The sequence below is a fragment of the Mobula birostris genome, chromosome 12 (genome assembly GCF_030028105.1).
Source record: "Mobula birostris isolate sMobBir1 chromosome 12, sMobBir1.hap1, whole genome shotgun sequence".
Lineage (NCBI taxonomy): Eukaryota > Metazoa > Chordata > Chondrichthyes > Myliobatiformes > Myliobatidae > Mobula > Mobula birostris.
The window spans coordinates 14067470-14079989 of record NC_092381.1 but is presented as its reverse complement, the minus strand read 5'-3'; the positions used below and the strand labels follow the sequence as shown (position 1 = coordinate 14079989).

The following is a 12520-nucleotide window of genomic DNA, read 5'->3' as shown; positions in this document are numbered from 1 at the left end:
GTTCACAAGGCTCAAGACAGATATGTCCCACAGAGGAAGAAATTCTCAAATGGCAAGGGTAGGCAACCGTGGCTAACAAAGGAAGTTAAGGACTGCATATAAGACAAGGAAAGGGCATATAAGGTAGCAAAAGTGAGTGGGAAGTTGGATAATTGGAAGGCTTTTAAAATCCAACGAAAGGCAACTAAAAAAGCTATAAGGAGGAAAAAGATGTAATGTGTGGGCAGACTAGCCAATAATATAAAGTAGGATACCAAAGGTTTTATCAGTTATATAAAGTGTAAAAGGGAGATAAAAGTTGATATTGGATCACTGGAAAATGATGCTAGTGAGTTAGTAATGAGAACTTAGCGGGTACTTTGCATCTGCCTTCACTGTGGAAGACACTAGCAATGTGTAGGAGATCCTAGAGTGTCAAGGAGCAGGAGTGAGTGCCATTGCTATTACAAAGGAAAAAGTGCAAGGCAAACGCAAAGGTCTTAAGGTGGATAAATCACCTGGACCAGATGGACTACATCCCAGAGTCCTGAGAGAGGTTGCTGAAGAGATAACTGATGCATTGGTCATGATCTTTCAAGAATCACTTGATTCTGGCATGGTCCTGGAGGACTGGAGGATTGCAAATGTCACTCCACACTTTAAGAAGGGATGAAAGCAAAAGAAAGGAAATTATAGGTCGGTTAGTCTAACCTCAGTGGTTGGGAAAGTGTTGGAGTCCATTATTAAGGGTGAGCTTGAGGTATTTGGAGACCAATGATAAAATAAGTCAAAGTCAGCATGGTTTCTATAAAGGGAAATCTTGCCTGACAAAATCTGTTCGAGTTCTTCAAAAAGTACCAAGCAGGGTGGACAAAGGAGAGAACGTAATTTACTTAGATTTTCAGAAGGCATTTGATACGGTGCTAGTCATGAGGCCAGTTACCAAGGTAAAATCCTGTGGCGTTACAGGAAAGATACTGTCATGGATAGCGGAATGACAGGCAGGAGGCAGTGAGTGGGAGTAAAAGGGGCCTTTTCTGATTGGCTGCTGGTAACTAGTGGTGTTCCTCAGGGGTTAGTATTGGGACCGCTGCTTTTCACATTGTTTGTCAATGTAGATGATACAAAGATAGACAGAGGGGTAGGTAGTACTGAGGAAGCAATGTGATTGCAGCAGGACAAATTAGAAAAATGGGCCAAAAACAATTGGTAGATGGAATACAGTGTTGGGATATGTATGATAATGTATTTTGGTGAAAAGTACAATAGTGTGGAATATTATCTAAATGGGGAGAAATTTCAAACATCAGTGGTGCAGAAGAACTGAGAAGTCCCTCCATGATGGAATGGTGGAGCAGATTCAATGGGCTGAATGGCCTAATTCTGCTCCTATGCCTTATGGTCTTTATATGAGCATGGAAGTTTCTCCTGGATACTCTGGTTTCCTCCGGTTTCCTCCCACATCCCACAGGAAATATAGGTCGGTAGGTCAACTGGCCACTCTGTCGCCATGAGTGTGCAGTAACGTCACGGGAGAAAAGTTTATAGGGAAAGTCAGTAGGGAACAGGATTGCTATGTGTACTGGCATAAATTTAGCATGCCAAATGGCCTCTCATATCAAAGGAAATGTAGACATAGGAATATGGTTACAAACTGAACATCACAGGAACTCAATTAGTTTATCATGCCTGCACAACCATACAAATATCACAGTCCATAGTTCTTTCACCTCTCTTCCGAAAATGCACAACTACCTCCTTCATGAATAGTCTTTAATAATAATAGTGTCTCAGAGTTAATGATCTCTGCAGCTGCATTTCTAAAATCCTTTTTAATTCCTCTAATGTCATAGGTATGTTGATATTGTCACACTAAAATTACTTGCACTACAATAAACACAAGCCAAGTTTATGTCACAAAATGGTGGCACGCATAGTTGCAGCGGCCTTTCCGGATTGTGGTAATGTTTCGTTTAATGTGCTGTGTGTGATAGATGTATTGAGGGTGCAGAGGAACATTGTTTCGCTTATACAGTCAGATGACAATAAACTTGGACTTAAGCCTGTCCTGAATTTAACTCTTTAAACCTCGGTATAATTCTGGTGAATTTATTTTGCAACTCCCCAATTCAACCCTAATGTTATCATGGGACAATTTAGAATCACTAATTAACTTACCAACCAGTACATTTTTAGACTGTGGGAGAAAAGCAGAGCACTTGGAGAAATCCCACACATGGGGAGGACATACAGACTCCTTACAGATGACGCCAGAATTGAACTCTGAGCTCCAACACCCTGAGCTGTAATAGCGTCACACTAACTGAAATGCTACCGAGGCTTCCAGTGAATCTGCATCAGAATATGTCCATTGCCTGTGATAAGATTCTCACCTGTTGAGAATATCCACGAAACATTGGATTCACAGTTTTAATCCCCTGGAACAGACTAGTTGGCACAACGTAGCTAGGGCTGGAGAGACAATATGCAAGATTATGAGGATATGCAAGTTGGTTACATATACACTGGTTTCAATATTTTTTAATAACCATCAGTGGTCAATCATTATTCAACATGGCCAAAGTAAATTGGCAGTGCTATGTAAAGGAATACTATTGCCAATTAGCACTCCAAACAAACCTGGATACTTCACTTCCGTTTCATCAAACACCTTTTTTCCATCTGCCACAACAGGTGGGATTTCCCAGTGATTGCCTATTTTTATTCTACTTCCCATTCTGACATGTCATTCCAAGGCCTCCTCTGCAGCAATGTTGAGGCAGACCACTCTAAGGTTGGAGGAGAAACACTGCATATTGTCTGGGTCGGCTCCAACCTGACAGAATTTCTCCCACGCCAGCCCCCTTACTTATTCCCCATTCTGGCTCCCTCTTACCCCTTCTCTTCACCTCACCTGACCATCACCTCTCTCCAGTGCTCCACCTCCTTTCCTTTTTCCCATGGTCCATTCTCCTCTATCAGATTCTTTCTTCTCCTGCCCTTCACGTCCCAGTATCTCACTTAAGCCCCCTGTCCCCACCCACTCACCTTCTTCCTCTCCTGGTTTCACTATGACCTGCCAGCTTGTACTCCTTCCCCTCCCACCTTCTTATTCTGACTTCTGCCCAATTCCTTTCCAATCCTGATGAAGAGTCTCAGCCAAAACGTCAACTGTTTATTCTTCTACATCAATGCTGCCCAACGTGCTGAGTGGCTCCTGAATTGTTTGTGTTGCTTATAGCCTCAGTCCTGCCTCTCCAATAAAATGCTGAAGGAGTTACTGGCCATTTTCTAACATCTTCAGTTAGATATCTACAGTTGAGTGGTTTCCCAATCTTGGCAATCCATTTGCAAACATTTTGTCAGGAGAAGATACTATCAGTGCGCTGTTTACTTGTATGGTGATGAAACATTTGCAAGTGAATTGCCAAGATGACAGAACAACCCAACTCAACCATCAGCCACCTAAGCAACACATTTTCCAAGTTATTTCCAAGATGTCTACAGTATGTGTAGGATGAATGCGGACAAAGAAGGCTACTTCTCCCAGTTGGCCCACTCATGAGCAGCCTACTGGCCCTAGTAATATTTGGTTGGTTCTATGAGGAAGCTACATTGTTTCCATGCCTGTCACTGTACACCAGACACTGAGCTCTGTGGCAGGAAAAGATGAAAATTTCTCCAGTATTTTGTGTGCGTTACTTCATTCCCCGGACGCTATTGAGTTCTATAATGCCAATCTCAGATTGGATATGGCCATCATGAAACTGTTGGAACAAAAGAAAACCCCAGCAAGATCCAGGCAAGAAAGAGACAACTCCTTTACCCACGTAACAAAAACAAACCCAAACACCAAATGAGTACACTACTCCTTTGCTTAAGAAGCTGCAGTAGTGTTATTCTTATTAAATAAATTCCAAAAAGTTATAAGTGCATCCCAGTTAGTACATCATAAGCAAGATTATGGAAATACATTCACAAAAGTCATTGAAAATTTATGACAGAGAAGGTCATTTAACCTAACATGTTTCCACAATGGAAAAAGAGTCATCCAATCCGCCCTAGAGCTGGCAGTCGATATCAAACGCACAATGATTCTCTGCAGTAATTGCTTGACAACCTCGTCATTAAAATGTTTCAAAGCAGAGTGCTAGCACAGTTCCTGCTGGCTCACATAGGATTCTGTCACAGCAACTCTGGAACTGATGGCAATGGTAATGGTTCTGGGCCCGTACTTGCCGGAGTTTAGATGAATAAGGGGGGGAATCTCATTGAAACCAATCAAATATTGAAAGGTCTGGATAAAGTGGATGTGGAGAGATGCTTCTCATAGTGGTGGAGTCTACGACCTGAGGGCAAGCCTCAGAATTGAGGGAGGCCCATTTAGAACAAAGAAGAGGAGGTATTTCTTTCGCCAGATGGTGGTGAATCTGTGGAATGCATTGCCACAGACGGCTGTGGAGGACAAGTCATTGAGTATATTTAAAGCAGAGACTGACAGGTTCTTGATTAGTCAGGACAGAAGGCAGAAGAATGGGGTTTAGATGGATAATAAATCAGCCATGAAGGGCTGGTGGAGTAGACTCAATGGGCTGAATGGCCTAATTTTCCTCCCATGTCTTATGATCCTATGATTGCTACATTCTGACACTATGAGCACCAGTCTGCTTTAAATCAACAATTTGTTGGAGGAACTCAGTCTTGATATCGGGCTTTGACCTGAAACATTAACAACTCCTTTCTTCCCACATTTTTTATATCAAGATAAATTTTATAATAAAAAAACTGTAAGAATAAACTACACAATGCCTTTTCATTTTTACATTCATTGACAATGCATTAAGTAGAATTCTAAGACCAGTTCTTAAAACCAAGAGGACTGTGCTACTCATATGGGTCCCTGGGGTGGTATACTATTACAATAACTGAGGGTCTTCCTCACCCAACCTGGCTCCTCCCTGTCCAGCAGGAAAAGAACATTATACTGTCATCCTCTCTCACTGAGCCCTTGCACTGGCTTCAGTGTGTTCTTCAGCAAGTACTCCTGCAGCCAGGAATGCGCCAGTCGGCAGCATTTCCAAGGACATCTCAATGTGTGGGCAGACCAAAGGGCTGCTTTTACTGAGCTGATGATCTTCCAGCAGCACTTGATGTCCATCTCAGTGTGTCTCTGGGAATAGCCCATAGATCGGAGAGTCTTCTGGCACACAACTGCATGGGATGAACCATGAATCAGACCCTTGCATCATCCTCTTCTCATTGATGCTGCTCAACTCTCCGTCATATTGCTTGTTGCTCCAGATTCCAACATTTGCAGTCTAGTGTCTCCAGACATGGCCAATTTACCGCATGGACATTTGCAACTCCAGATGCAGCAGAGAATGTAGGTGGAATGTAACAGCTCATCCAATAGTTATTGCAATCTGCTCATATTTCCAATCATTACTTACTCCCATTTTTTGGCTTGCTCTTCTCCTTCAAAGGATGCTAAGTCAAAAGAAACTACCTTTGTTGAACAATATCTTTCTCTCACCTGGTTTAACCTATCACCTGGCAGATTATGCTCCTTCCTCTCCCCCCACCCCACTTTCTAATTCTGGCTTCTTCCCCCTTCCTTTCCAGTTGGCCCAAAACACCGACTGTTTATTCCCTTCCATGGATGCTGCCTAACCTGTTGAATTCCTTCAACATTCCGGATTTCCAGCATCTACAGAATCTCTTATGTTTATCTTCTTTACCCAGCTGTGAAATGTTCCAAAATTATGTACTCCACATAACAAAACTAAAAGCAGGAATGACAACTGTAAGGAAACTTACCGATTTTTGTGCCATATTTCTGCCATTAGTTTCTGGTAACTTTTTGACAGTGCTGGTTTCTTGTCGGTCTGCACCAAGCCTCCACACTCAAGGAAAAACAGAGTTAAAGGTGGGCTGGGGAAGAAATAATAAATGAAAGGTGACATTGTATAAAATTGACCTTCAGAAGGAAAGCCCTAATACCTGTTGCTGTTGAGTGCCATTGAGTCATCGTCGACTCATTTCATTTTAAAATCTTTTTTATTAATTATTATTGAAAATCAACAAAAAAACCCTTAAAGTAATCAAGTCAACATACCAATAAGAGTTAAACTATCAACCAAGCTAAACAATATATCAATAATAATAAGGAAAAACATAATATTAAAGCTATTTTTTGGGAAAAAAGTAAGAAGGAAAAAAGAACCCCTACTAACTAAACAAAAAAAACCCTACTAACAATAAAAAATGAAAAAGAAAAATCCATTGGGAGCACAAACCCGGAGCTATACGCCACACAAGCTTCCATAAAAGGCAGACATAAATCCGCCAACCAAATCCATTTACCCAAGAATCAGAAGGAGACCATCTTAATGAACTCAAATCAAATGATAGTAGCAGGAAAAAGAGCCCCACCTTTTCTCAAAGTCAAATCAAGGATCAAAAGTTTCGACTTCTGATTTTCTCCAAACTAAGACATAACATCTCCTGAGAGAACTATTGTATCAAAGTGGGAGCAGAGGCATCTTTCCATTTTAATAAATAGCCCTTCTGGCCAATAATGTGACAAATGCAATTACATGTTGGTCTGATATAGAAATACCGTGAATATATTGAGGGATTATACCGAACAAAACTGTCAATTTATTAGGTTGTAAATTAATTTTTAAAGTTTTAGAAATTGTAGAGAAAATAGATTTCCAAAACTGTTTCAATACAGAACACGACCAAAACATATGTCAATGTAGCTGTCTCAGTTTTACATCTATCATACTGACTATCAACATTAGGAAATATTTTAGACAGTCTCTCCTTTGTCAAATAATAACGATGTACAATTTTAAATTGAGTCATCGTCGACTCATGGTGACCCTACAGACAGTGTAGTTGTCCATAGGGTTTTCGTGGCAAGATACGGAAGTAGATTGCCAGGCCTTTCTTCTGCAAATACCTATACTTCCCAAATACCATCTCCTTTATCACGCAAGAAAGTTCGTACTTAAACACCACTTGGTATCTCCTTATGCTTCCATTCCTGGGAGCAATTTTCCAGGCACCTATTATTCTTGCACCACAGATCTTTAGAATTTCCCGTCTCACCTTAAAGCTCTGTCCACTGGTATTTTTACTCTGAGGAAAAGATTCTGACAGGCTATCTGATCAATACCAATCATAATTTTATAAACTTCTATCAGGTGTCCTTTCAGTCTCTGATTCACCAGGGGAAAAAAAATCTTTGATTCCCATTCCAAGTATATGGAACATTACAGCACAAAACAGGCCTTTTGGCCCATGATGTTATGCAGACCTTTTAGCTTTATTCTTAAATCAATCTAATCCTTCCCTCCTACATAGCCCTTCATTATGCCTACCTAAGAGCTTCTTAACTGCCCCTAATGTGTCTGCCTCTACCACTACACCTGGCAGGGTGTTCTATGCACCCACCACTCTTAAAAAAAACCTACCTCCGACATTCAATCATCTTAAAATTATGCCCCTTTATATTAGCCATTTCCACCTTGCGGAAAAGTCTCTGGATATATTATAACCCGTGTACACTACCTCACTATTTTTTCACTCTGTTTGCATGGCATACTTAATTCTAATTTTATGTAAAATACAGATATAATTTATATCTCATTCTCCTTCACTCCAAAGAGAAAAGCTCCATCTTGTTCAACCTATCTTCATAAGACATGCCCTCGAGTCCTGGTAAATCTCCTTTGCACCCTATGTAGATATAACATTGTTACTCCTTTAATGAGGCTGTATCAAAACTTACAGGAATTTGTTACTAAACACCAGGGGTGACAGCCGCTTCAGGACAAGGGCTTGAACAGTTCAAGGAGGCCAAACATCAACTCGGAGAATGCAGAAGTAAAACACACCCTTCACTAGTAACATGACGGAAATGGCACTGTTTTGCCAAGTACATTCCCCAAGAAACCATATGAATAACAGTACAAAGCTTAAAAAGAAAAAAAATCAGTCGGAGTTCCTCCAGCATTTTGCGTGTTTTGCCTTGGATTTTCAGCACTTGCAGATGTTTTTGTGTAAGTATTACTTGAAAAGTAATACACAAGAAAATGTAAGTATTACTCGAAGGTGGAACTGCAACTTAGAAATGCTTCTAACTTCCCCATCATCCTCTGAATATGCTGACCCTGAGCCAAATAATTGCTCTTTACGATGAAGGATGAAGCCCATGAACAGTTTCAAGCCCAGCTGTGAAAGGAGGAGAGTTGGGTACCAGGCTAGCAAACTCATCCTGCAAAAATCCAGAGCTTCAGAAGTGGCAAGTGAAGTTCCAAAGACTTCATCCCTGGGAAAGGAAGGGTCTTCACCTAGAAGAAACATGAAGTCATGTGGCAAAAGCAGGTGCCACAGGGCCACTCAAGCATCTATCGACCCAGGACAGAGAACTCTGGTGAACTACTCCTGGCAGCCTATACCCCAGTAGGGGCGATAGGCTTAAAAAGAAGATGATGATGATGATGATGATGGAATAAGCAGAAATATTCACCAAAAGGGGAAAATGACAATTCAGCCTAACCCTATTCTCACTGGAATTTCAGATAGCATTCTCAGGCATCCCAATCCAGAGCAGCACTACTTGGTAGGCTAGAAGAAATGAAGTCAAAATGCTCCCTCTCTTGAAGCAGCTACCATTGAAATTAACTTGCTCAGAACAGATTGGGAACTGAGGTCAATTCCCTCTGTTCCAGTTAGACACAAGTCTTAACCAGAGCAATATCGAAAGTAGTTTAAATGAGAAAAATACAATAAGAAACACTGAATTAAATTCAAATAGTAAGTTAGATTATTAACCCAAGGAAAAGGATTATGCATGAAATGTATTAACAGCTCTTCAGAGCTGATGCATACCAGTTAGAAAGAGCCTGAAGAGCAGCATTCATATAGCAAGTGTTTCCGATGTTTTTCAAACCAGTGAGACCTGGAGAAACAATACAAGTTTAAAATCCACACCTCTTAAAATACAACACACATCCGCATGAATAGAAATGGAAGCTGGTGATCACTTCAGCCTGTCTCGCTTCAATATGTGCTTTATATTTTTAAAACAATTGCTTTAACTTTCCCTGGACAGAGAAGTATTAACAGCTAAACAAAAAAATCAGCCACTTTGAACATCAGACCTCTTGACTTGATATCATCATAATCAGCTTCTGCATCTAGATAAGTTCCCATTATTGTCTTGCGATCCTTTGTTGACTGCTCAGGAGACAGGTCCTGGAATACAAATGCACAGAAGAGTATGAGAAAAGTCACGTACAACTTGGACACAACTTGCATGTGTCCATTACAAGATGCACACAGGAATGTGAATATGCAATAAACCACTATTCGTTTAGTATTTCCATCCATTAACAAAGAACAGAGAACACTACAACACAGAACAGGCCCTCCGGCCCACGATGTTGTGCTGGACATCTAAGCTACTTTATAAAACTCTAGTTAGGCCACATCTGAAGGATTGCATAGAGTCTGGTTGCCCCATTCAACAGACAATGGACAATAGGTGCAGGAGTAGGCCATTCGGCCCTTTGAGCCAGCACCATCATTCACTGTGATCATGGCTGATCATCCACAATCAGTATCCAGTTCCTGCCTTATCCCCATAACCTTTGATTCTGCTATCTTTAAGAGCTCTATCCATCTCTTTCTTGAAAGCATCCAGAGACTTGGCCTCCACACCCTTCTGGGGCAGAGCATTCCATATATCCACCACTCTCTGGGTGAAAAAGTTTTTCCTCAGCTCCATTCTAAATGGCCTACCCCTTATTCTTAAACTGTGGCCTCTGGTTCTGGACTCACCCATCAGCGGGAACATGCTTCCTGCCTCCAGCGTGTCCAATCCCTTAATAATCTTATATGTTTCAATAAGATCCCCTCTCAGCCTTCTAAATTCCAGAGTATACAAGCCCAGTTGCTCCAATCTTTCAACATATGACAGTCCCGCCATCTCGGGAATTAACCTTGTGAACCTACGCTGCACTTCCTCAATAGCAAGAATGTCCTTCCTCAAATTTGGAGACCAAAACTGCACACAGTACTCCAGGTGTGGTCTCACCAGCGCCCACACTAGGCCCATTCTAGGGAAAATGCCTAGGCTTCAGAGAGGGTGCAGAGGAGGTTTACCAGGATATTGCCTGGACTAGAGGGCATGTGGTATAATGAGAGGTTGGACAAACTTGGGTTGTTTTCTCTGCAGCAATGGAGGCTGAGGGGAGATCTGATAGAAGTTTATAAGATTATGAGAGGCATAGATAGAGTAGACAGGCAATACATTTTTCCAAGGGTTGAAATGTCTAATGCCAGAGGGATTTAAGGTGAGAGGGGATAATTTCAAAGGAAATGTGAGGAGCAAGTTTTTGAGACTGAAAATGGTTGGTGCCTCAAATGCACTGCCTGGGGTGGTGGCAGAGGCAGAAACATTAGGGATTTTTAAGAGACTTTTAGATAGACACATGAATGCGAGGAAGATGGAGGGATATGGACATCCTATAAGTAGGAGGGGTTTTGATTTACTTTTTAGCTGATTTGGCACAGCATTGTGGGCCAAAGGGTCTGTTCCTGTGCTGTACTGTTCTATGTTCTACATTCTAAGACCAATCTAACCCTTCCCTCCTACGTAGCCTTCCATTTTTCTATCACCCATGAGCCCATCTAAGAATTTCTGAAATGCCCCTAATTATGTATCAGCTTCTAGCAGCAGCCCTGGCAGGGTGTTCCACAACCCCCACCGCCACTCACAGTGTAAAGAAAACTTACCTCTGACATCCCTCCCCCAACACTTTCCTCCAAACACCTTAAAATTATGCCCCCTGGTGTTTGGCATTTCTGCCCCTGGGAAAAAGTCTCTGGCTATCTACCCAATCTGCCTCTTATCATCTTATTTACCTCTCATCCTCCTATGATCCAAGAGAGAAGCTCTAGCTCACTCCACCTTTCTAATTAGACATACTTTCTGATCCAGACAGTATCCCGATAAATTTTCTCTGCACCCTTTCTAAAGGTTCCACATCCTCCAATAATGAAGCAACCAGAACTGAACATAAAATTCCAAATGTGGCCGAAGCAGGGTTTTATAGCACTGCAACATTACCTTACGATTATTGAACTTAATTCCCCTGACTATTGAAAGCCAAGGTATCATATGCCATATTGTTTAGCATTTATCAAAGATCTTATTTAAAGGATTTTTACTTTAAATGGGTAAACTATACTTTCTACACTTCAGAAAATATAGAAAATATATTAGTTTCAGCAATATTCATTCACCAACTTACTAAAAAAGGATCTTAGATGTCAACAATGTTGATTATGGAGTGTCTGAACCACAATGCTTTCATCGGATTTACACTTGAATCTTTACCTGAGGGCATGACCCAACACCAAGGAGCAATCATCCCACCTGCAAACTCAAAAGGCTCATCAAGAAGGGTGTATGGCACTACCACTTCCCTGTCCAACTTACGCTCAGCGGCCACCTTGTTAGTTACACTTGTACATTGATGCAAATACCTAATCAGCCAATTATCTGGTGGCAATTCAATCCATAAAAGCATGCAGACATGAGGTTCTGTTGATGTTCAGACTAAACACCAGAATGGGGAAGAAATGTAAACTAAATGACTTTGACCATGGAATGATTGATGGTGCCAGATAGGATGGTTGATTATCTCAGAAACTGCTGTTCTCCTGGAATTTTCATGCACAACAGCCTCTAGAGTTTACAGAGAATGGTGCAGAAAAGAAAAAAAATCAGTGAACAGCACTCTGTGTTTGAAACCGTCTTGTTCATGAGAGAGGTCAGGGGAGAATGGCCAGACTGGTTCAAGATCACAAGAAGGTGACAGTAACTCTTAATAACCATGTATTACAACAGTGGTGTGCAGAAGAGCATCCTTGAATTCACAACATGTTAAACCTTGAAGTTAATGGGCTACAGCAGCAGAAGACCATGGACATACACTCAGTGGCCACTTTGTTAGGTTCAGAAGGTACCAAACAACATGGCCACTGAGTGTATGTGAAACTCCAATGCAGCACTGTGGGCTGTCAATGTTCTCTGCACAGCATGAAACTCAGTTGCACCTCATTAACACCACCTTCTCCAGAACAGTGAGTAGCAGAACCTGAACCACACCATTCCACATGGAATAACAAGTAGAATGTTGCTATAACAGACAGTATTGAATGAAAAGCTTTCCCTTCTTTACCTCATAATATTTATTGGTCAATGACATTATTGGTGTAGGACAAACATGCTTCAAGAGCTGCAGACATTTGGGGTGGCACTCTAGCTTTACTGGGCCATCTCCCTGGGTTCAATTCCTGCCACTGTCTGCTTCATGTGAGTTTCCTTCCACATTCAAAACATCTTTGGGTTAGTAGGTTAATTGGTCACATGGGTGTAATTGGACATCACGGGCTCATGGGACAGAAGGGCCTGTTACTGCACAGTATCTCTAAATTTAAAAAATATACTTCAGTAAGTTCT

At 41.3% G+C, this 12520-nt stretch overlaps 1 protein-coding gene across 3 annotated transcripts in view; it reads right to left on the bottom strand.

Annotated features, from left to right (window-relative positions):
• usp33 (ubiquitin specific peptidase 33) overlaps positions 1-12520 on the bottom strand; it is a 129921-nt gene that overhangs the window by 94919 nt on the left and 22482 nt on the right. For all 3 annotated transcript variants that reach the window (XM_072273338.1, XM_072273339.1, XM_072273337.1), the window contains exons 7-10: positions 9153-9246; positions 8881-8950; positions 5797-5910; positions 2373-2451 (exon numbers count right to left, since the gene is read on the bottom strand). In XM_072273338.1, coding sequence (XP_072129439.1) covers positions 2373-2451; positions 5797-5910; positions 8881-8950; positions 9153-9246 — 357 coding nt within the window. The remainder of the gene's footprint in view (positions 1-2372; positions 2452-5796; positions 5911-8880; positions 8951-9152; positions 9247-12520) is intronic.